Source organism: Globicephala melas, chromosome 19 (genome assembly GCF_963455315.2).
Source record: "Globicephala melas chromosome 19, mGloMel1.2, whole genome shotgun sequence".
Classification (NCBI taxonomy): Eukaryota; Metazoa; Chordata; class Mammalia; order Artiodactyla; family Delphinidae; genus Globicephala; species Globicephala melas.
This window is the reverse complement of record NC_083332.1, coordinates 44,427,786-44,450,574: the sequence shown is the minus strand read 5'-3', so window position 1 is coordinate 44,450,574 and position 22,789 is coordinate 44,427,786. Positions and strand designations below refer to the sequence as shown.

The window sequence follows — 22,789 nt, the reverse complement described above, 5'->3', positions numbered from 1 at the left end:
TGTGGATATCTCTGGAAAGATGCACAAGAAACTGATAACTGTTGTGTTTATTGCTGGGAAGGGAAACTAGGTGAATAGGGGATAGGAGCATGAGGAAGATTTACTTTTTACTGTCTAAGTTTTGGGGCCTTTTGAATGTTTTCCACCATGTATATATATTACTTATTTAAAAATAAATAATTTTTTAAAAACCCCAAGATCATTATGAGGTAGGGATTATTATTATCCCTGCCTTATAGATGAGTAAGTATACTGAAGAGGAGATTAAAGACACTAAGATCTCACAGCAGCTAAGTGGTATCATAAGGACTTGAACACAGGTTTTTCTGCCTCCAAAGTCCATGCTTTTATTCACTGCAGTATACCGTATTACCAACGGAAATTCTACTTCACCATTCCACCAAGCAAGCAGAGGTTACAAATACCAATCATCATCCTTTATGACATTAGAAAAGTAGCAGATCCATGAATTAGTTTGAGTCTACTTGATGAAAGGACTGCTTAAAGTAGGAATCAATGCATTTTGCTTATTTTATTTAATATGCATATCAAAACAGAAAAGAGCCGTTAATTTACTGTGTGTCAAAACAACTGATGTCATTGTTTCTCTTGGCAAGCACTTCAGTCCATTTTTCTAAAAATTATCTACTTTAGCCTCCTATTGAAGTGCTATAATACATTTAAAAATAATTTTCCTAAATTCACATCTCATTGTTCCTTCCAAGTTTGTACTAAAAATTAACATAATTAAAATTTTCATGATCTTCACAAAATATAAGAAACTCCATTTTATGTCAAAGGAAAATAATGAGACCCAAAGCAAGGTCAAATCTCATCTGTCCATTTATTAAACCTTTGCCAAGTACAAGTCTCTTCACATAAGCATGGTCTCAATCTGAGAAAATGAAGGTAAGAATTAAGATAGCTCTGATGGTATATTTTACTGTAGAAGAGGTAATTAATGGAGCAGTTGTTTGGGGTGCATTTGAGTTCTGCACTTTGCTCTGGCTTCCTAGAAGAACAGGATAGGTTCATTATCCATCTGCTTTAGCCTCTAAATCTGGCAACTGGTGAGCCCACCTTTAACAATGAGACAACAACCCTAAGGACTGAGAGAAAGGTATATCACCAATCTTGTTGCTTCTGCCACAATGCTCATGTTCTTGACCCAGACCTCCATCCAGTTTCTGATTCTTGCTCAGGTATTTGAAGTATGGTTCACCGTGTCTATTGGCTCCTGACCTCTCTAATGTCTTTTTTTTTCGTTTCTTTTTTTTTCCCCCTAATGTCTTGATGCACTTACTTTTCTTCTGACTTTGGCAGCAATAGAACTTTGTCCTTGGACTACTGGATTTTTTTGTCTTCTACTTCAGCTCCTACTCTGGTCTTAAGAAAACTACAGTGAATCCTATATCCAGAGTCATATTTCTACATAAGGAAGGAGAATATCCAAGAAAGCCTACTCTCATCCCTTAATCCTGAATGGAACAGGTGGGGCCCTTGGTTACATAAGTGGTTGGTTATCATGCACTAAAAAGGAGACAGAGGGACTGAAAACTACAGCATAACATCCATCTTTTTTGCATGATCCAATCCTTATTTCTATGTTCCTGACTGACATCTGGGTAGCCAGATTGAGAATTCTGCTCTACTAAATCGAATGCATTTCCATTCTGCCAAATCAAGTATCACTCTTTTTGTCTATAAGAGATTCAGACTCCAACCTGACCAAACCATAAGAAGTCCTCACTGCTGGTCTATGGTAATTTATTCTTGTTTGGAGGGAAATACAGTTAAACAGATCTTATAATACCTACAATGAGATGAGTTTTAGAAACAGAGTAACTCTACCTTTTGTATTATACATGCTAATTCTCAAACTTAGAATGTTGATGAACAGAGGCATCCAGAAAAAAAAAAAAATCAACTGGTCTAGTGGTTTTCAAACCATGAGAAGCCTCACACTCTTCTTGAAGTGGTGGATGTAGAAGAACAGGATGTAAAGAGAAAGAGCTCTGGATTTCCTTTTCCAGTGCAAAGAGAGCACCCAAGCTGGCTTTCATCCTTTTTCATATACTGGCTTTTTGCATAAGATTTTATTTGAAGAATAAACAACCTAAGCAATATGAAAACCACTGCTTTAGTATTATACCCTAATTTTATAGAGGTTAATCAGTAGGCACAGTCTGTGGCAGAGCTGAGATCTGATCTCCTGACTGTAAGGCATGCTTTTTCTCCCAATCAAAACAACCACAATACAAAAGTCAGTTTGTCCAGTCAACTATTTGGAACACAGAATATACCCTTCCACAGGCAAAATATTATACATAAGAGTTTGGCTCTAATGCTGCTCTGAAAAATCCCCATGATGCCAAAAACCAGAGCTCAGATGGTACCCCCAAGTACAAATAACTTCTGCTGGGCTTCAGAGGGAGACACATTTCCTCTAGGGTGGGGGTAGAGTCTCCCACATTGGAAGTTCTGAAGCTAGAAGCTGGGCAGAAGTTCAGACAGCACCACTAAGGAAGGGCTGTGTGCTCTATTACCATCTGTGGTAAGGGTAATTTGTGAATCATACACATATGCCGCTGTCTTCATTCTACAAAGTAAATGGATTGTGGGACAAATAATACTAAACACAATCCCTAATTTAAAAAAAAAAAATTTTTAAATCAGCCACTTGCAGCTAATGATTATTCCTCCGTTGGATATTGATATTGGTCAGATCCCTATTGCTAGGGGGTTGCCAAAAAGGAAACAAATTAACAAATCCTTTAATAAAAAACATGCAACTTACAAATATCTAAAACTTTTATAAAATTTAAAAAGGAATTATTGCCCCAACATAAACAAATGGCTAAAATCTCTAATATAAAGAATTCATAAAATTAAAAAGACAAACACAATAATTCTAAAATAACAAAGGGTCATACAGTAGAATACTAAAAAGCTATCAAAATTCTGTTAAATTCTATCTGCTGATAAGGAAAAATAAAAATGTTCAGGTTACAAAATTAGTATATATAATATAGCATGGTCCCATTTCTATTTTTCTTTTTCTTTTCTTTTTTTTTTGCGGTACACAGGCCTCTCACTGTTGTGGCCTCTCCCGTTGCGGAGCACAGGCTCCAGATGCGCAGGCTCAGCAGCCATGGCTCACAGGCCCAGCCACTCCACAGCATGTGGGATCCTCCCGTACTGGGGCACGAACCCGTGTCCCCTGCGTCGGCAGGTGGACTCTCAACCACTGCGCCACCAGGGAAGCCCCCATTTCTATTTTTAAAAGGATGTATCTATATATCGATCAAAAGGATCTAAAAGGAGATAATGACAGTGGAAGAGAATATGGATGTTTTAAAAAAATTTTTTCAACTTGTCTTTTAAAAAACTTCAGTTATGTATTTGCCTTTGTAAAAACTTTATTCAAAATTTCACTTCAGAAAAAAAGTGAAAAAAGCCAAATGTTACAGACAAAAGGCAGTAATCAACCAGAATAAGGACTGTCCAAACACTCCTGTGTGTCCACTCTTCCTTCATTAGTGTGTGCCACCTGATTTGTATTCTGTCAACCATAAAGCCAGTTATGACAGCTCCAGTCCAATCCAATATCTCCCTGCACTCTGGAGTCCCATTGATTTCCATTCTTACATGTAATGCCCTCTAGGACTCTGCCTTTATATTGTCCTCTCAATTCAAGAGCTGATAATGTAAAGGCATTATATTTGCTCCTTTCTGTTTGCCTATTACCACCACTATGACGGTAGTAATCAACACCTCTAACATGCTGACCCTATTGTTTTTTTACCCCAATTCTAGAAGCTCTCTCCTTTCTTATTCAAGTTAGATTCTATAGTTCCTTATCTCAAAAGAATTTTCTAACATTCTTGGACCCTGTTGTCTTTAGTAACTCTCACCCTGGAAGAGCTCTACTATCCATATTTTACCACCTGCCCTGAAGAATCTGAGTGCTGCTTAAGAAAGTTACATAGCAGAGCTAATTAGTATCCATAAATTAACCAATATCAACATCAAAGGTGCCCTTTGATCATGCCTAGAATCCTATTACATGTCTGTGGTAACTTACTTTTCCCTCTTTAAAACAACTTTTTCAAACTTCTCCACACTGTTAAACTGCCAAATCACCGACATTCCCCTCTCTCTGCTCACAATAGGAGACTTCAGGTCATTCTTTACAGAAACAAAATTGAAGCTATCATATGGAAACTCCCTAAACTCTCCATTACTAAATCTGTAAACCTTCCTAATGTATATCCATCTTGTTCATCTCCTTTACCTTCCCTCTTGTTCCTTCTCCCATTTAAGGTCCATTCCAACTTGCATATTTTAAATCCTATCCTCTCCCAACCTTCCCAGAAACCTGATATTCTTTATCATCACTGATGCTCTCTCCTCTGTATACTCAAAATACTCTAGCTGTCTGAATCACCTTTTTAACCTCCTTGGGCCTCTCCCATATAAATCTCACCCTCCACAGTTAGTAAGTTGAGAAAAGACTAAACTGGTCAATGACATCTTTTAAAGTGACAGAAGAAATATGGGAAAAATTATTTTTGAATTACAAATCTGATCACGTCACCTCCCTATTAAAACTCACTTCTTACAACTCTTTTAATACTCTATGATCCAACCAACCATAAGGCCTTTGCATATGCTACTGCCTTTATGTGGAATGTTCTCCCACACTTTATCTAACAATAATTAACAATATAGACTGTACAGCCACACTGCCTGGATTAAAATCTCACCTCTGCCTTTATTAGCTGTGTGATCTCAGTTCACTCACTTGCCAAATGGGAAGGGCAACACTACCTACCTTATAGGGTTATGGGAGGATAAATGAGTTACTATGTATAAACTGCTGAGAATAGCACCCAGCACACACTAAATGCTTTATATGTTTACTAAATAAATGAATAAACAGATGTAGTCTAGGATACGTTATGAGCCCAGACTCTGGAACCAGACTGCCTATGTATGATGTTTGGCTCTAGGAGACCTTGGGCACATTACTTAGCCACTCAGTCTCCTCATTTGTAAAATAAGACAATAACCTATCGCATAGGTTTGTTTTTTTTGTTTGTTTTTTTGCGGTACGCGGGCCTCTCACTGTTGTGGCCTCTCCCGTTGTGGAGCACAAGCTCCGGATGCGCAGGCTCAGCGGCCATGGCTCACGGGCCCAGCTGCTCTGCGGCATGTGGGATCTTCCCGGACCGGGGCACGAACCCGCGTCCCCTGCATCGGCAGGCGGACTCTCAACCACTGCGCCACCAGGGAAGCCCCGCATAGGTTTATTAAGAGGATTAAATGAATACAGAAAGGTCTTAGAACAGTACTAAAACAGAGTAAATGTTACATAATTATAAACTATTACTATTACTTTCCAGTTCTCAACTCCTCATAGAAGTCTTTTCACAACCAGTTAGCCTAGACAAGGGTCCCTCTGTTATTTTCACCCACAGCACTGTTTCCCTTTCCTTAACATTCCTTATCTCTGTTTCTAATTATAAATTTGTAAGTAATTTATTTATTTAGAGGTTTATTAGCTTCTATTTGTTCCACTAGATTATAAGCTCCATGAGAGAAGCTAAGAGAGGTTTTACCCAAGTAGTGTGCACCCTTAAACACTTATTGAATTAATGAGTAAATGAAATGGCTAATCAAAATCTTTTGTTTTCAAAGGTTTATATTCTATTTGAAAATTATCTGAAATATTTTATTACCAAGTAATATATTAACAAGATCAAGTAATAATAATTTTCAGATTCTGGAATATAAGTGGCCTTCAGAGGCTCTAAATGAAATACAGCCAGGCTTTAAAGAATATGATGACAAATGAATGACTAATAACCAATACCCTCTCAAATTCATGTGTTTGTTCTTTTCATTTACTATAAACCATTTAAAAGTTTTTACAACAAGTTTTGAAGAATAAGGTTCACTATGATTTTTTTATCATTATATGTTCTGGTGACAAATGCAGCACCTAACACAGAGAAGACCTCTATAAATGTCTGTTCTCTAAGTATGTAAACATCAGCGTGAATTACTGCATATAATATTCATGTGTCACAATCCAGATCTGGAAAATTACAGCACTAGAACTGCTGCAGAAAAAGGTGTGAAAGCCTCCTTTGTTATGGTGTCTCTATAAAATCAGGAATTCTGCCATCAATGTTATATTCCCACAAAGTCAATATATGCTACAGTTGCTGCTTGCCAAATGAAAATTTAATGAGACATTTTCCGTTTTGATTGGGAATGGTTGAGATGAAGACAGTATGAAACAGGCACACTGCCTTTCTGCAGTGCTAAGGGCACTGGAAGGGCACAAGGGAAGTTCACACATATTCATAAACACCTACTATTCCAACAGTCCTGGTGATTTTTGATAACTCCTGAAAAACAGACTTCAAATCTATTGATACAATCTTTTAATTTCCTTATAATAAGTGACTACAAAATAACAATTTCTATCAGATCCAATATTTAAAGTCAATACAAACTTTACAGATTAAGCATGCATTGGGATTTTTATTGATTATAAGGACCCTACCTTTAAACACTCTAATACAGGATTCATTGAATAACTTTTTATTCATTATGAAAGAAAGCTCTATAGTAAACCATCACAACAACTCCTCGTACCTGGTGTGTAAGTAAAACGTTGAGACTGGCTTTTTTTCCTCTTGCCATTGCAAAGATAAAAGTGCACCTGCACTGCAGCTGTAACTGCTGGGTTATGATATGGAGGAACTTCAAGGACAATGTGAGCCTAAGGAGCATGGAAAGCAAGATTGTGTTACACTCAGAACTAAAAATGAAATGCACCTGCTAAACTCAGCACGTCTCATGAGTCTTAACTATTCAGGCTCGTTATACGAATAAACTGGTATATAAGTCATCTGGAGATTTACTCTATGGATACTTCAGTCTTAACAGAGAAAAGCTCTTTCAAGTAAACCATTAAGGGAGAAATTGCTTTTCACTCACCCACTTGGGTTTCTAGTTGTAGCAGAAATCAAAAGTCTTACATATTATACAGCCAGATATTTTGCTGTAATAAATATTATGTATTACTATACATCTTAAGTGGAAGTCTGTTCTCATTTTTAATCAAGTTTAATAGTTCCCAAGTTGTGTTACAGTTTAGATTTCTTATCTTAAATTTTTTTTTTGGGGGGGGGGCCTCACTGTGCAGCTTGCAGGATATCTCAGTTCCCCAACCAGGGATTGAGCCTGGTCCATGGGCAGGGAAAGCATCGAATCCTAATCACTAGACCACCAGGGAACTCCCTTATCTTAAACTTTATATTCAAAATGTTCTAAACTGGCAATACACAAAATCTGCATCTATATTAAGAATAATTTTACATATGCAGGGTGAAAACTTTTAGCCCCAAATCAACTGCAATCCTTTTTTTTTAATCTTTCGGCCGCGCCGCACAGCATGTAGGGATCTCAGTTCCCCGACCAGCGACTGAACCCACTCCCCCTGCATTGGCAGCGTAGAGTCTTAACCACTGGACCACCAGGGAAGTCCTCAACTGCAATCCTTAATCTAACTTCTCTAGGTCTTTGGAGAGCACTGTAGGAAGTGGTACTATCTAGCCCAGAAAAAATTCTGTCTTCATTCCAACCAGGATGAAGGGACCACAACTTTCAGTGCTGATTCCTGGAAGGCTTAATGTGAAGGAGTTGGAAGTAGTGTATTAAATACACAACCCCCCGAGGGCTTGTCCTCCTCCTATTTTTTGCCCACTGTATAAGTTCTTCACTGAATTTGTTTGATCTCTTCACTGAATTCAGAGAAATAAATCAGTAACTTCAGTATAAGAACCTTCTAATAATCTTTCATTTCTAATTTCTCCTTTCCTATACACAAAATTGGGGAAGAAAGACACCCAACTGTTTATCTTTCTTAAACTTTAATTTTAGTACCAGGAAAGTATCTATCTCACATCCAAACTTCTAAAAATTCTAATTTACTTTTCCATTACTCAACAGGTAAGATTCCTCATCTATACCATAAAGCAGCATTATCCAATTTTCTCATTAAGTTTCTTACATATTTCTAAAGAAGTAAACTTCTTACCCCTTGACATTTTTCTTTGATTATTTTCCCTTCTACTTCCCACTGAGGTCGTCCATCTATTGACAGAAACAATTTACAGTTAAAAGGAATTCAAGTCAAAAAGCATACAAAATCTAATGTATTTAGTATCACAAATTTATTGGCAAAAAGGAATCTTTATCTCGCTGACTTCCATTATGAAAATAAAATGTGTACCCATGGGGAAAAAATGTGGAGAAAGATCTTGGGCTGCCCAAGTTCACAGGGCCCGGAGAGTTTATTCTACTAAGTGATGTTTGAAAATCTTCTGAAAACACCTCTATCAAGTGGTGGTCAACTTCTGCTTGTATGCCTTAAGTAATGGGAAACTCACTCCCTAACCAAGTAACCCATTTCATCTTTGGAATAGTAACTGCTGCTAGAAAATTGCATCTATCTTCATGATAGACAACATCTGTCTCCTACTAGTATCCAACCCTGGTCTAAGCACTATTCCTTATAGCCATCACCCCAAAATCTTGAGCATTTCTGTGAGACAATACTTCAGATGTTTAAAAGCAGCTCTGTTTGCCTGTGTCTCCTTTTCTGCTGGCTAGTACCCCCAGTTCTGCATTTATCCCTTAAACAATATTTTAGCCTTCCTGGTTACTCTTCTTTGAATTTTCCTCCAGTGTGACCGTCTCCCTCCAAATGCACCAGGCTCAGGACTGAGTAGAAAAGGTGAGAAATGATCCAGAAATTACAGAGTGTGACTGAGGCTCTTGCCAAATTCTGTGGCGATGCTGTGTCTCTGTTAATAAAAGTTTTCTGAAGCAGCTACACCATGCTGACTCATATACTTAGTGTGTGGCCAGCAGTGTCCCTCTGTCTGCCACATTTCCTACTGCCAAGCTCAAGTTCCCACACTGTGTATTTATGCAGCTGGCTTTTTTTTTTAACCCCCAACCCTTGTTACGTTAATTTCCCCCTACTAGACTTCATTTTCTAGGATTGCTTGGCTCGTCAAGATCTTCTTAGATACTGATGGTCTTATGAACTATTTCCTAGGCTTTCCAGATTTGTGTCACCTAAAGATCTGGCCAGCACATTTTCTGTCTCTTCATCCCAAGTGAATTATTTACCTGGGGAAAGCCCCACCTGCTACTAGAGCTCTCACTCCAGCATTCTTTTTATATCATGGGCATTTACCCAGTGACTAACCCATACAAGTATCTTCACAGCTAGCATGACTTCATCTGGTCTGTGAAAATATCAGAAGACTCAATGAAACGCTGTCTAGATTGTGACTATCACCTTCCAGTCCAATATAGCTAAGAGCTACCCTTGTGCACAAGAAATACTACAGACAAATGCTCAGAACTACAGCTCAGTTCAGCAATCATCTGCTGGGTCCCAACATGCCAAGCACTTTGGGTTGCTGAGATAATGGAGATAGGATACCCTGCCTTCAGTTTGTGGATGAAAGGTAAATATAAACAGTTCATTATAATGAAATGTGGTGGTTACAATAACTAATAAAGGTGCATTCTGGATGTACTAAGAGCACAGAGGTCAGGGTCCTTAACCTAGCCTTGGCTACTGTAAATACTGCTGCAATGAACACAGGGGTGTATATGTTTTTTCCAAGTTAAGTGTTTCTGTTTTTTTCAGATAAATACCCAGAAGTGTACCACTAGATCATATGGTAGTTCTACTTTTAATTTTTTGAGGAACCTCCAAAATATTTTTTTGTAGTGATTGCACCAGTTTACATTCCCACAAACAGTATGCAACGATTCCCTTTTCTCCACATCCTTGCCAACACTTGTTTTTTTCTAGTCTTTTTAATAACAGCCATTCTAAGAGGTGGGAGGTGGTATCTCTCTATGGTTTTGACTTGCATTTCACTGATGATTAACAATGTAGAGCGTCTTTTCATATCTGATGCCCATCTGTGATCTTCTTTGGAAAAAAATGTCTATTGGGATCTTCTGCCCATTTCTTAATTGGGATTGCTTGCTTTTTTGCTATTGAGCTATATGAGCTCTTTATATGCTTTGGATAGTAGCCCCTTATCAGATATATGACTTGTAAATATTTTCTCTCATTCAGTAGGTTGCCTTTTCATTTTGTTGATGGTTTCCTTTGTTGTGCAGACGCTTTTTAGTTTGATGTAGTCCCTCTTGTTTATTTTTGCTTTTGATGCTTTTGCTTTTGGTGTCAGACTCAAAAAATCATGTCAAGACCTACGCTATGGCTTACCACCTATGCATTTTTCTAGTTTTACGGTTTCAGGTTTTACATTCAAGCCTTCAATCCATTTTGAGTTAATTTTTGTGTATGGTTTAAGAGAGTGGCCCACTTTCATTCTTTTGCATGTGGCTAATTTTCCCAATACCACTTATTGAAGAAACTTATTCTTTCCCCATCGTGTATTCTTGGCTCCTTTGTTTTATATTAATTGACCATATACATGTAGGTTTATTTCTGGGCTCTCTATTCTGTTCCATTGATCTATATGTCTGTTTTGATGCCAATACCATACTAATTTAATTACTATAGCTTTGTAATATAGTTTGAAATCAGGGAGTGTGATGTCTCCAGCTTTGCTCTTCTTTCTCCAGATTACTCTGGCTATTTGGGGTCTTCTACAGTTCCACAGAAATTTTAGGATTGTTCTATTTCTATGAAAAATTCCATTGGAACTTTGATAGGGATTGCACTGAATCTGTAGATTGCTTTGGGTAATATGGACATTTTCACAATATTAATTCTTCTAATCCATGAGCACAGAATATCTTTCCATTTATTTGTGTCTTCTTCAATTTCTTTCATTAACATCTTGTAGTTTCTGATACATAGGTCTTTCACCTTCTTGGTTAAATTTATTCCTAGGTATTTTATTCTTTTTGATGCAATTGTAAATGATATTTTCTTAATTTCTCTTCCTGATAGTACATTATTATATAGAAATACAACATATTTTTGTATATTTGTTTTATATCCTGCAACTTAACTGAATTTATTAGTTTTAACAGTTTTTTGGACAGAGATTTATGGCTTCCTATATATAATACCACATCATCTGCAAACAGTGACAGTTTTACTTCTTCCTTTCCAATTGGAATACCTTTTATTTCTTTTTCTTGCCTAACTTTTCTGGCTAGAACTTCCTATACTATGTTGAATAAAAGTGACAAGAGTGGGCATCCTTGTCTTCCTGATCTTAAGAGGAAAAGCTTTCAGCTTTTCACCATTAAGATATTAGCTATGGGCTGGTCACATATGGCCTCTATTATGTTAAGGTACATGCCTTCTACAACCTTTTTGTTGACAGCTTTTTAAGGTTTTTTTTTTAATACATTTATTTATTTTATTTATTTATTTTTGGTGTGTTGGGTCTTCGTTGCTGCACGTGGACTTTCTCTAGTTGAGGTGAGCAGGGGCTACTCTTCGTTGAGGTGCACTGTCTTCTCACTGTGGTGGCTTCTCTTGTTGCGGAGCATGGGCTCTAGGTTCGTGGGCTTCAGTAGTTGCAGCATGAAGGCTTAGTTGCTCCGCGGCATGTGGGATCTTCCCGGACCAGGGATTGAACCCGTGTCCCCTGCATTGGCAGGCGGATTCTCAACCACTGCGCCACCAAGGAAGCCCAACAGTTTTCTTTTTTTTTTTTTCAGTACACGGGCCTCTCACTGTTGTGGCCTCTCCCGTTGGCTCCGGACGTGCAGGCTCAGCAGCCATGGCTCACGGGCCCAGCCGCTCCGCGGCATGTGGGATCCTCCCAGACCGGGGCACGAACCCGCGTCCCCCGCGTCGGCAGGCGGACTCCCAACCACTGCGCCACCAGGGAAGCCCCCAACAGTTTTTTAATCATAAATGGATGATGAATTTTCTCAAATGCTTTTTTTAATCATGATAATGTGGTGTATCACACTGACTGATTTGTGAATGTTAAACCATCCGTCTATCTCTGGAATAAATCCCACTTGATGATGGTATATGATCCTGTTAAAGTACTGTTGAATTTGGCTTGCTAATATTTTGTTGAAGATTTTTGCATCTATGTTCATCAGGTATATTGGCCTGTAATGGTTTTGATATCAAGGTAATGAGTTTGGATAGTTCCCTCCTCTCCTGTTTTTTTGGAAAAATTTAGAAGGCTTGGTATTAGTTCTTCTTTGAATGTTTGGTAGAATTCATCAGTGAAGCTGTCTGATCCTGGACTTTTGTTTGTTGGGAGGTTTTGATTACTGATTCAATCGCCCTACTAGTATTTGGTCTGCTCAGATATTCTATTTCATCATGATTCAGTCTTTGGTAGGTTGTATGTTTCTAGGAATCTATCCATTTTTTTCTAAGCTGTCCAATTTTTTGGCATATGATTGTTCACAGTGGTCTCTTATGACCCTTTGTATTTCTGTGGTATCAGCTGTAATATTTCCTCTTTCATTTCTGATTTTACGTGAGTCCTCTCTTTTTTTTCTTGGTGAGTCTAGCTAGAAGTCTGTCAACTTTGTTTCTCTTTTCAAAGAACCCTCTCCTAGTTTCACTTATATTTCCTATTGTCTTTTTAGTCTCTTTCACTTATTTTTGCCGTAATTTTTGTTATTTCCTTCCTTCTACTAACTTTGGGCTTCATTTGTACTTCTTCTAGTTCCTTGAGGTGTAAAGTTAGGTTGTTTGAGATTTTTCATGTTTTTATTTTTTAAATTAATTTTAATAAGTTAAAAAATTTTATTGATTTATTTATTTGGCTGCACCAGGTCATAGTTGCAGCACATGGGATCTTTGTTGCAGCGTGCCTCAACGTGGGATATTCAGTTGAGGCATGCAGGATCTTTTAGTTGTGGCATGCAGGCTCTTAGTTGCAGCATGCGGGATCCAGTTCCCTAACCAGGGATCAAACCTGGGTCCCCTGCATTGGGAGTGTGGAGTCTTAACCACTGGACCACCAGCAAAGTCCCTAGCAAAATGTTTTTAAGGGTCATCCATGTTGCAGCATTAATCAGTACTTTATTCTTTTTTATGGCTAAATAATATCCCATTGTATGAATATATCACATTTTGATTATCCATTTATCAGTTGATAAGTATTTGAGATGTTTACATTTTTTGGCTATTATGATTAATGCTGCTAAAAGCATTTGTGTCCAAATTTCTGTGTGACTTATATTTTCAATTCTCTTGAAGAAATATTGGGGGATTCTTTTACTTTTGTTTTTGTTTTCTGTTTTTTTTTTTTTTTGCGGTACGTGGGCTTGTCACTGTTGTGGCCTCTCCCACTGCAGAGCACAGGCTCCTGACGCCAGGCCCATTGGCCACGGCCCACGGGCGAAGCCGCTCCACAGCATGTGGGATCCTCCCGAACCGAGGTACGGACCCGTGTCCCCTGCGTCAGCAAGCGGCCTCTCAACCACTGCGCCACCAGGGAAGCCCTCTTTTACTTTTGAGACATCCTTAATGAGAACTTAATATTCATGTGAAAATTTAATAAATGTTTGGTTTACAGTAAAATCTGTGTAAATGATGCCTATAGCTTTAAGAAAACTATTTTGTGGTTAATGTCAGTGAAACATCTGAATAATTCACTTTAACCTTTTGCCCCTTAGTCTGAGTTCAATCAACTCAAATCTTATTTATCTATCTATCCATTTATTTATTTATTGAAGTATAGTTGATTTATAACGTTATGTTAGTTTCTGGTGTACAGCAAAGTGATTCAGTTGTGTGTATATATATATATTTATTTATTCTTTTTCGGATTCTTTTCCATTATAGTTTATTACAAGATATTGAATATAGTTCCCTGTGCTCTACATTAGGACCGTGTTGTTTATACAGTATATATAGTAGCTTGTATCTGCTTATCCCAAACTCCTATTTATCCTTCCCCACCTCCTATCCCGTTTGGTAACCATAAGTTTGTTTTCTATGTCTGAGTCAACTCAGATCTTATATTATTTACCTTGTCCTTTTTCAAGAAAGATGATTTTGGATTCTGGAAGAAAATTAGATCCAGTAACAATCATTTCATGACCTCCATTTACAGAACAACTGTTGATACTGTACTTCTCAATATGAGGAAGTTCTTGAGCAGACCGCTGGGCTGTTTTTTTTTTTTAAGAGTTGAGAAGAAACAAAATATTAGTTTACATTCTTTCATATGTAAATGACAAAGTCTAGCTATAAAAGAAGCAACTCTGGATTTTTAAAATGCAAGGCAATGGTAACAATATCCACTAAAATAGCTATGCTATTTAGAAAACAAAATAGATTTATTAGAGTCATGTGATTTTAAATAATTTTCTTAGACTACAACTATAGAGAAACTAATAAAGAGAAATTAATTAATGCCTACAACTTATATTGACTCCAACACATTCACCTCATCCACTTTTCTCTTTTTAGCTTGTCTTATTACATTTCTTCCCCACAACTTGTCTGTTAAAATTGATAAATTTAATATAATTATAAAAAGCAAATTAAATCCGAAGATGCATAATTATATTGCATACAATTAAAAGAAGACAAGTTTCTAAAGGACAAACACCAAGCAGCTCTTTCATCAAGAAAATAACTAGATCATCAGTGAGGCATCAGGATTACATTTTGGACATCTTCTAAATAACTGAAGTATACATGAAGTACACATTTCAATACAGAATTTTGAAAAATGAACATAAATACTTCTTAGTGCACTATACTCTTCCTTCCCAGGGTATGGGAACATAATTTTTCTTAAAGCCTACAAGTCATTATGTAAACTATTAACTTTTCCTTGTTGCTGCCTTTTTCTAATATCTACTGATTTCAAGTTGCTGTATTTTCTGGAGATCCTACTTCTGGCTTTTCTTTCCTTTTTAAAAAATGCTTGAGTTTCAAGCTATACATTATACTTCTTTTGACTGCTTAGGTTCTCTAAGGGTTTATTCCTGCCAAATGCCTCAATAACTAGGTTTCTCTCTGGATTAAGACAAACAAAAAGGGTGGATTACACTTTCTTCTTCACATTTTGGAAACAGGTCTATTTTTAGTCCTACTACTTGGGTGGAAAATTGGTGGCTTTGAGGGTCAGCTGTGTTTTGTTTGGCCAGAACAACATTTTAAAGAAATTTAAACAACTTGACTGCCTTTATGAAGCATGCAGTCCCTGACTATGCCTCTTCCAACTATTTATTTTTTTGAAGATTTATTTATTTTATTTACTTTTAGCTGTGTTGGGTCTTAGTTGTGGCATGCAGGATCTTTCGTTGCCATGCGCAGGCTTCTCTCTAGTTGTGGTGTGTGGGTTTTCTCTTCTCTAGTTGTGGCACATGGGCTCCAAGGAGGGTGGGCTCTGTAGTTTGTGGCACGCGGGCTCTAGTTGAGGTGTGCAGGCTCAGTAGTTGTGGCACACAGGTTTAGTTGCCCTGCGGCATGTGGAATCTTAGTTCCCTGACCAGGGATTGAACCCCCGTCCCCTGCATTGCAAGGCGGATTCTATACCACTGGACCACCAGGGAATTCCCTCTCTTCCAACTATTTAATACTAAGACACAAAAGGTATATGAACTAGGATCCCAGCCCTATTCAAAGAGAATGTTTCATAGGAGATGGGTCTGGGATTTAGGATGAGCTACAACTTAGAAAATACCAAGCACAAATCTAGATCTCAGAAAACACTTATGTCCTTACTTATGTTCTAAATGGCTCACAAAGAAGGGGCATAAAAACAAGCACTGACTAGCCTACGGAGTAAGACTAATTCAAGTTTTAGATATTTATAGTGGAAACTAGCTATCACAAGTTCATTCAAAGTAACAGCAAAAATGTGTTCACCAAGTGGCATAGCCATAATAAAATATTATGCATGTGCCAAAAGCATTTTTGAAGAATATTTAACTATATGAGAAAACTCCCACTATAACTACCAAATATTGTGTGCGTGCACATGTGCACACACACACAGACCAAAAAAAAAAAAGGAAAAAATCCAAAAAAAGGTTAATAGTGACTATCTCAGAGAAGTGATATTACAAAAAAGATTTTAATGCTACTCTTTGTACCATTTTGCATTTTCTATACTCTCAACAATAATCACACAATAATTTAATAAACTAAAAGAGAAAACAGAATAATTTTAGAGTAAATTCATCTCAAAAACTCAAACTACTCTATGAACTTAAATTATTTAAATTATGTTGCTAAAAATTAGAGAAATATGTGCTTAAATGGGCATTTGTCTGGCAGGGTAACAAAGATTGTGGCAATGATAGCTGTTTCTAAGAAAGGGAACTAGCTGACTTGAAAATTTACTTTTCACTCTATACTCTTTTACTCTTTTTGAATTCTGTACCATGTACCTGTATTATCTATTAAAAATTAATACAAAAATTACTTCTACAGTGATTCTATTACCATGGATTTGCTCAGTGATTCCCACAGTCGACTGGAAATAGAAAAGTAATACAGTAGGTATGATCCCAAATTAAGAATGCATGTGGTTAACAGAAATAAAATGATATAACATAATCAAAAGAGTACTAAGAAAACCTGTGTTCTAGCCACAGCTCTGTCACACCAACAAGCAAATAACCTGGGAGGAGCACTTCAGATACTTGTGCCTCAGTTTCCTCCTACACAAAATTAAGACATGGAATTAGAACACTTCTAAGTCTGTGCTCTAAAAATCTAAATTGCAATCTCAATATTTCAGTCCTATCAGCTAACCTGCCAGAGGTCCACAGTTCTCAAGGGCTTGAGTAGATATCAGGTTCTAGGCCTTTTCTCATTTCTTGGCTCTGAAAAACCAGGGAAAAAGCATTCACTTTCTCAACCTGGTGTTGTACATAAATTTATGGTAAAAAAAACAAAAACCAAAATCCTGTAAGTCCCTATTCAGCTGAAGTGTCAGCTTGCAGAGACAGGCATCTTCCAACATTTTAATGAAACAAAGATGACCAAGTATCAATGACACTTAATGTCAGAATCATAGCTTCATAATTTGGTCCTCAGGTGTCATCAAGCCCATCTTCCTCATTTATGAGTAAGAAAACTATGGTCAAGAGAATGTCTATAGCCACACAGGCTACCTAGGGTCAAATTATAATGAGAAGCCACTTTCTAACTCCAAGATCAGTACTCCTCCACCTAAACACGTAGCTTATTTCCATATAAGAAAATCACACCAGCTATCCAGACCCTGGGCTTCAGTTTACTTTTTAAAAAATTTTATTTATTTTCATTTTTGGCTGCGTTGTGTCTTTGTTGCTGCATGCAGGCTTTCTCCAGTTGCAGCGAGCAGGGGCTACTCTTGGTTGCAGTGGCTTCTGTTGTTGCGGAGCACGGGCTTTAGATGCGCGGATTCAGTAGTTGTGGCACACGGGCTTAGTTGCTCCACGGCATGTGGGATCTTCCCGGACCAGGGCTCGAACCTGTGTCCCTTGCATTGGCAGGTGGATTCTTAACCACTGCGCCACCAGGGAAGCCCTCAGTTTACTTTTTTTTGGAAACTTTTTTTTAAAAATATTAATTTTATTTATTATCATTTAGTTTTGGCTGCGTTGGGTCTTTGTTGCGCACGGGCTTTCTCTAGTTGTGGCGAGCGGGGGCCACTCTTCATTGGGGTGCGCGGGCTTCTCATTGCAGTGACTTCTCGTTGCGGAGCATGGGCTCTAGGCGTGCGGCTTCAGTAGTTGTGGCACACGGGCTCAGTAGTTGTGGCTCGCAGGCTGTAGAGTGCAGGCTCAGTAGTAGTGGCAAGCGGGCTTAGTCGCTCCGCAGCATGTGGGATCTTCCCAGACCAGGGCTCGAACCCATGTCCCCTGCATTGGCAGGTGGATTCTTAACCACTGTGCCGCCAGGGAAGCCCCCTCAGTTTACTGTTGATCCAAACATTACATTATAAACAAAACAGAAAATAACCTATTATAAACAAAACTTTAAAATATCACAGGCTCACTTACAGCATTCAACAGGTATAGAAGCTGTCTGCAGAGAAAGGACTTTTCCATTGGGCTGTGGGATGTGTACACGAAACACAAGTCGTACTCTAGTATTCTTTCTGCCAATATCAGTTTCTCCTTTTCGAAGTTCTATATCTGAATTGCGGAGTTTCAAAATACCTGCACAGTCAATACTAGGGAAAAAAATATACAAATTTTATTTGCTTACTAGAAATTAGTGGTTCTAAACAACTCAGCAAACAGTTATTGTTAATTTGCCAGGAAGAACTATCACTATCTAAAATCAGGTCAAAAAAGAAAGATACGATTGCTATTTTCTGCCATTTAAATTTTAGGATTAAAAATGTTTTTGTACGACAAAAATGTAATCCTAAGTGTGGCATATTGTCTGTAAAGAGGGCTGACAATAATTCCTCCCATTCTTGTATTCACATGCCACTTCTCCAATTAAGAGGTGGAGTAACTATGTCCCCTCTCCTTGAGAGTGAGCCTTATGACTTGCCTTGACAAACAGAATGTGGCCAAGTGATGCTGTGTAAGTTACAAGCCTAGCACTTAAGAAGCTCTGTAACTTCCAATTTTGTTCTCTTGGAGCCCTGAGCCACCATGAAAATGTCCAACTAGCATGCTGGAGAGAAAAGCCCATATAATCCTCTACTTGAGCTACCCCAGCTGAGCTCCCAGCCGAATTCAGGGGCATGAGTGATCCCAGCCAACACCACATGAGTGGATCAGCTGAGTCCAACCAACCAAAAGAAGCATGAAAAACAATAGAGTTACTACTTTAAGCCACTAAATTTGGGGGGCAGTTTGTGTTACAGAACTAGATGAGTGAAATATAAGGTAAAAGACTCTAATTCTATAAATATAACTAGGCCAGAAAAGATTAACTTATAGGACTACAAATAAGTCATTAATGACATTTAAACTTTTATATGATACATTTATTAATAAAAACAATCTATCAGGCTTTCATTTCTTTCTTTCTTTTTTTTTTTTTGTGGGGGGGCACATTCGAGGCTTGCAGGATCTTAGTTCCCCAACCAGGGATTGAACCTGCGCCCTCGGCAGTGAAAGCACAGAGTCCTAACCACTGGAACACCAGGAAATTCCCAGGCTTACATTTCTAAGAAATGCACATATAAGATTAAAGTTTTGGCATTTAAGGTCTAAAATTGCATTATCTTCAAAATTTATTACTAAGTATAGCTGCTTAACACACAATCATGGTAGGAAACACCAGTACCTATAACATATCTTTGTTATTTACATATTAGAAGAATAAAGCAAGAGGTAACGAACAATCAAACATTCTAGTTAAAGTTTACTCTCTCTTATGGCATTCCTTATTATCCATCCTCTTACTTTATCTACCCACTCTAATGCTCTAATGTTCCAACTCTAATACTCACTGCCCAGAGGCTAGAGAAGTCACTTTGAAGGATAATATATGTTACAAAGCTAGGTTATCAAGAACCAGTAAAGCTCAAGGAAGAGTTTCTACCAATCTTTCTACCAATCTTTCCCCACCTTAAACAACAGAGCCTTTTTCTTTTTTTTTGGCCATGCCACGTGGCATGCAGGATCCTAGTTCCCTGACCGGGGATTGAACCCATGCCCCTTGCAGTGGAAGCGTGGAGTCATACGCTTCTAGCGTGGACCACCAGGGAAGTCCCCACTAGAGCCTTTTAATACATACCTACAACTCACTTGTGCATAAATTATTTTGAACAACAGTCTTATCATTCGCAATTTTTAAATCTACCACTACCTGAAACTATATTACATTCAGTCACTACAGTTTATCCTAGTAGTTAGTTCCTGGATAAAACAGGCTCATTCAGCATTAGCTGCCCTGTTATCTAAGGTACTTAGAAAAGGTTTCTTAGATTTGGGTAACTTCCTAGTTGCTCCTTACTCAACCCTTTCTTGGACACACAGAATGTTGTTGTCACAAACCTTGGTTCCTATAGAATTCCTGTTCCCCAATCTAACAGTTCAGAGTGGACAGAGAGCCAGAGAAGCTTCAGGTGTGTGTATGGCAGAGCAGGGTGGGGTAAGGGGGCTAAGCTGCTTGCTACTAGTAATAATGGTATTTTTACAGCTTTGTTCTTTCTGGTCTGATCCAGGCAGGCAGTATATGCCAGCTCTGGCTGGAGAAGGGAACATGAATCTTGACTACCACCTCTGTTCCATGTGAAAAGGAGGAGGAAGATACATTCAGATCCTACTGCTCTGATTTGTTCACACTATTCTGTAGGTAAGGCTTTCCCAAGTTCTTGAGAGAATGTCTTAGAAACTCACGTACTCTGTTTTCTTTAATTTATTGATTTATACATTATTTTTAAAAAGGATATGAGGCATTTTACAACATAAATACAAATAAGGTCAAGAAGAAAGAAATAGAAAATATTTTTGAATAGAAGAAAGAGGAGATAAATATATCCCAAATCTAGGGTGATATGAACTACTATAATTACTATAATTGAGCTTGATCATGAACTTTTGGGAAGCTGAGGCAAAAAGTAAAGATGATAGGGACTTCCCTTGTGGTCCAGTGGTTAAGACTCCACACTCCCAATGCAGGGGGCCCAGGTTTGATCCCTGGTCAGGGAACTAGATCCCACATGCCACAACCAAGAGTCCCACTGCCTCAACGAAGAGTTTGCATGCCGCACATGCCACAACAAAGATCCCGCGTGCCACAACTAAGACCCTGCGCAGCCAAATAAATAAATAAATATTTTTTTAAAAAAGTAAAGATGATAAAGCTTTTGTAGGTCTCTCCTTGTCTGGTAAAACAAAATCTACTGTGTCATCAAATACCAACTTTTCTCCTTTAACCTGAAAAGACTGTGTGTGTGTGTGTGTGTGTGTGTGTGTGTGTAATAATGACCAACTTAAGAGATAAAATCTTTTTAACAGTCCATTAAGTTATAAGCTTCTGGCGATTTCTATTTACTTGATTCAAGTCTACTGCTTGAACTATCCAGAGGAATCAATGGAAACATGGTCTGCAAACTGTCACCTAAGAATCAATTTTATGAGTTCTTAGAAAAAGATAGTTCAAAGTTGAGTTTCAAATTCCCCTCTGCAGCTGAATAATAGTATATTCATATTGCTTTTGATGCTAGATGAAAAAGTACGATCCTAGGGAATTCCCTGGTGGTCCAGTGGTTAGGACTCTGTGCTTTCACTGCCGAGGGCCCAGGTTTGATCCCTCGTCAGGGAACTAAAATCCCACAAGCCACATGGCGAGGCCAAAAAAAAAAAAAAAGTAAGATCCTAGAGTAAAAGAGAGGAAGCCTTCTTGCATCCTCATTTAGAGGCTGGCTACCTCACCTTATTTGAAGATTGGTCAAATAGGATGTCTGGAGTCAATGTTTTTCTTTTTTTTTTTTCAATTTTTTCTTAAGTGTTTTGCTCAAGTACCTGAACAAAGGATTGGCTGAGAATCCAAAGTTCTTTTTTTAATTATTACAGAACACAGAAATTTAAGAGTAGAGATTATCAACTAGCTGTCTACCTCTGCCATGAAAAAACTCTATTGTAGCCCGTGTAATGACTTAGTGGAGTTGAGTTCTCGAGTACTGTTCCTTTGAACAAAGCAGGCAAAGTTAAGGTTTTATTTAAATTAATATTAACTTGTCTTTTCTGGAGATAAGTAGATAAGAGGCAATTCTTATTTTATAATAGTACAATTATAAGTTACTATGTCCTCAGGGGTATATTCAGTTTACCTAAAATGTTATTTAAATATAAATTTAAAAGAGAAGAACTCGAGACTGAAATCTGATTTTAATAGGACTATTCTTGTAATAACCTGGGACAGATATCATTGCCATCTCAAGAAAGACCTATATTATAGTTTGAACCAATTTCTCTAACAAACTTCACTGTAAGTTTCACATACCTGGTTGTGGCAGAATAACTGTTGCCTACTAAATATTCTTTTTTTCTGCTTTTCTTAGTAACAGACCCCCATCTTGTTAGCGGTGGCAATGCACTGAGGTAAAAAAAAACATACCCAGGTCTTCCTTATATACAAGGATGATCAATGAGATGTAGTAAAGGTGTTGGATAAGTTTCTGGGAAAAGCTCTGTAAAGAGGTCTGACTCAGATGGAAGTTCTCTCTTACCCTTCCTCTTACCCGTTCTTCCTATTCCTTCCAGGATTACAGTTATGATGGCTAGAGCTCCAGTAGCTATTGTGGATCATGAGGCAATCTTGTGGATGGAAACCACATGCTAATAATAGCAGAGAAGAAAAAACAGAAGGAGCTTGGGGCCCCAATGACTTATGGAACCACTGTGCTAGCCCTAAGATGCCTATGTGTATATTTATTTTACGGAATAAAAAATTAAACTTCTAGCTGTTTAAGCCACTGCATTTCAGGTTTCTGTTACAGATACTATATATATTCCTAACTAATCCACGTGAACAAAACTCTACTGCATTCTCATTCAGAAGCTGGCCACCTCATTTTATTTGGAAACGGGTGAAATGGGACACCTGGAAGTAGAGTTGAAGTTTTCCTCAAGGAAACTTAACAATCATAATTTTACTGCAATTGTTTACTTATTGTCTACCCTATTAGACTGTGAGCTACTTGAAAAAAAGTCCATATACTTTTGTCTCTATCACCTAGCATGATGCTTGGCTGGTACTACATGGTCATAAACTTTTGCTGAATTGAATTTTCTTTATGGAAATGTGGTACCAACCTTAGCAAATATACTATAATTATTTACATAATGTTATTCAGTTAATTTA

At 37.8% G+C, this 22,789-nt stretch overlaps 1 protein-coding gene across 3 annotated transcripts in view; it reads right to left on the bottom strand.

Moving 5' to 3' along the window:
• Positions 1 to 22,789, bottom strand: part of NFATC3 (nuclear factor of activated T cells 3) — a 133,598-nt gene that overhangs the window by 31,278 nt on the left and 79,531 nt on the right. For all 3 annotated transcript variants that reach the window (XM_030863576.2, XM_030863577.2, XM_060289516.2), the window contains exons 5-8: positions 18,016 to 18,188; positions 14,037 to 14,177; positions 8,114 to 8,169; positions 6,667 to 6,793 (exon numbers count right to left, since the gene is read on the bottom strand). In XM_030863576.2, coding sequence (XP_030719436.1) covers positions 6,667 to 6,793; positions 8,114 to 8,169; positions 14,037 to 14,177; positions 18,016 to 18,188 — 497 coding nt within the window. The remainder of the gene's footprint in view (positions 1 to 6,666; positions 6,794 to 8,113; positions 8,170 to 14,036; positions 14,178 to 18,015; positions 18,189 to 22,789) is intronic.